This window comes from Sardina pilchardus, chromosome 10 (genome assembly GCF_963854185.1).
Source record: "Sardina pilchardus chromosome 10, fSarPil1.1, whole genome shotgun sequence".
Classification (NCBI taxonomy): Eukaryota; Metazoa; Chordata; class Actinopteri; order Clupeiformes; family Clupeidae; genus Sardina; species Sardina pilchardus.
In genome coordinates this window covers 13,793,234-13,795,733 of record NC_085003.1, presented here as the reverse complement: position 1 = coordinate 13,795,733, position 2,500 = coordinate 13,793,234, and the positions used below count along the sequence as shown (strand labels likewise).

The following is a 2,500-nucleotide window of genomic DNA, read 5'->3' as shown; positions in this document are numbered from 1 at the left end:
GGCTTAATTCCTTGGCAATAAACACATTCACAGACAGTCAGACACAATTCTCAATTCTCCCTCCCTCTCCCTCTCACTCTCTCACTGTCTCTCTCATTCCCTCGTTCTCTCCCTCGCTCCCACTCTCCCTCCCTCCTTCCCAATCCCTCTCGCGCGCTCCTTCTCACTCTCCCGCACACACTCTTTTCACTCGAGCCGCTGAAATGGAGAGCCTGGCAGACTATGAATACCAAAAAGGGGGGAGAGAGACTCACTGCCTACTTGTTACGTTGAGCTTGTCCCCCCCCAGCCCCCCCCCATCTCACACACCTCTCTCTCACTCTCTCTCTCACACACACACACTCTCTCCTCGCCACACACTCTAAAAGCACACCAAACAACAAATAAAAACAACTACAAGCAAAAAATAAAAATAAACAACAACAACCGACCAATGCCGCGGTGTGTGTGTCGCTTGTCGCCGAGGCTGCACTTACCTTTCATAGCTGAAATGACAAAATACATCATGTAGCCGTGTCCATACAGGAGAGCGCTTATCACCGGAGCGGAGCCCTCCAGTGCTGTGCGTGTGTGTGTGTGTGTGTGTGTCGCGAGCAGCTGGCCAGCACGGCTCTGCCTCGCCGCCTGCCAGCTCCACCACACCACAATCCATGTGACTGTGACATCACCGGCAAATGTCGGCCCCTGGCCCCGCCTCCCGGGGACTGTGATTGGCACAGCAGGCAGCCCGTTACGCGAGAAGAGAGAGAGTGAGCGAGAGAGAGAGAGAGGGAGGGAGGGAGGCAGAGCGAGAGGGAGAGAGAGAGAGGGAGGGAGGGAGGCAGAGCGAGAGGCAGAGCGAGAGGGAGAGAGAAAGGGAGTGAGAGAAAGAGAGAGAGAGAGAGAGGGGGGGGGGAGGGCGAGTGTAGAGCCGAGGCTAGGCAGGCTGAGCAGGCAGGCAGACTAAGCAGGCAGGCGTAGAGGCAGGCAGGCAGTCAGGGGGAATCTGGCCCAGTTCCCAGCGACTGCAGAGCGCGGTGTCTGTGTCTGAGGGCTCGGTAGACACAGCACGCTGTCACTATCTACCCTGCTCTTATCTCCAGCAGGAGGGGGATAAAGTCATAACAGTAGCACCGCCAGACATCCACCGCCCCCCCAGCCCACCCCAGCCCAACCTCCATCTCTCTCTCTCTCTCTCTCTCCTTTTCCGTGCCTCCCTCGGAAGAGGAAGAGAAATGCAAGGAGGAGAAGGAAGACATTTATGAGGAAGAGAAGGAGAGGGAGAATGTGAGGAGGATAGATAGATCAAGAGAGAGGAGAATAAACTGAAAGAAGACTGTGTCGAGGAGAGGAGAGGAAACAGGATATCGTCTGAGGTAAAGAGTGACAACACGGGGAACTAGAAGTGAAACGTGGAGAAAAACACGCACATGTGGTTCTGGCTCTTTGTGTGTGTGTGTGTGTGTGTATGTGTATGTGTGTGTATATTCTCCTCTTTTGTGGGTCTGACAGCACTGCTGCCCTTCTCGAAGAACACAGCGCAAATGGTCAAGTGAACATGACTCTGGGTGAGTCCCGATGGTAATGCACAACCCTCAACCCCCACTCCCCCAAGTGGCTTTGAGCGTGTGTGTGTGTGTGTGTGTGTGTGTGTGTGTATGTGTGTGTGTGTGTGTGTGCATGTGTGTGTCATCTGTGTGTTTAAATATATATGTACATATGTTTCCGTGTCTTTGTGTGTGTGTGTGTGTGTGTGTGTGCTTGTCCCTGAGTATCTGTGTTTGTGTGTGTTTGTGTGTGTGTGTGTGTCTGTGCGTGCGCGCGCCCGCATCAATGTGTGTGTGTATGTATGTGTGTGTGTGAGAGAGAGAGAGAGAGAGTGTGTGTGTGTGTGTGTCAATGTGTGTGTATGTCTGTGTGCATTATCTAATGTGTGTGTGTGTGTGTGTGTGTGTGTGTGTGTGACACGTGTGTGTCGGCTTGGTGCCCCCTTGGCTGACCTCCCTCCAGGAGGATGCTCATCTCCTCCCCCCGCTCCGGTGCCCCCCTGCTGGGTCTGCCGCTGAGAGCCGTCCCCTCCCTGCCTCCAAGCCCACCGCACAGCCACCGCACCGCACAGCACCGCACAGCACCACCCCGCACTGATCCCCTTCGCCTCACACCGCCTCTCTGATGAGTTTCTATATCTATCCTCCTCATATTCCCTCTCTCTATCTCTCTCATTTCTCTCTCTCTTTCTCTCTCTCTCTCTTTCAATCTATCATTCCCAGTCTCCACTCTCTAGCTCTCGTCTCTTTGTGATCTTCCTCACTCAACTCTCCATGTCTCCATCTCTTTTCACCATCCCGTTCCTCTCTCTCTCTCTCTCTCTCACACACACACACACACACACACATACACTCTCACACTCTCTCTCTCACTCTCTCATATGATAATCTGCTCAGACCCCTAACCAGCTGGCTTGCCTTGATTTGAGGTTTTAGAGAAAGCTGGCTCTGGCCCACGACTGGCTCCATGTTGA

General features: G+C 53.7%; 1 protein-coding gene across 2 annotated transcripts in view; it reads right to left on the bottom strand.

Annotated features, from left to right (window-relative positions):
* roraa (RAR-related orphan receptor A, paralog a) overlaps window positions 1-588 on the bottom strand; it is a 70,948-nt gene extending 70,360 nt beyond the window's left edge. The window contains exon 1 of one of the 2 annotated variants that reach the window (XM_062548138.1): window positions 477-588. In XM_062548138.1, the coding sequence (XP_062404122.1) occupies window positions 477-507 (31 nt within the window). In that variant the 5' untranslated portion in view covers window positions 508-588. The remainder of the gene's footprint in view (window positions 1-476) is intronic. The other variant, XM_062548139.1, reaches the window with a different exon arrangement.
* Window positions 589-2,500: the final 1,912 nt, after the last annotated feature.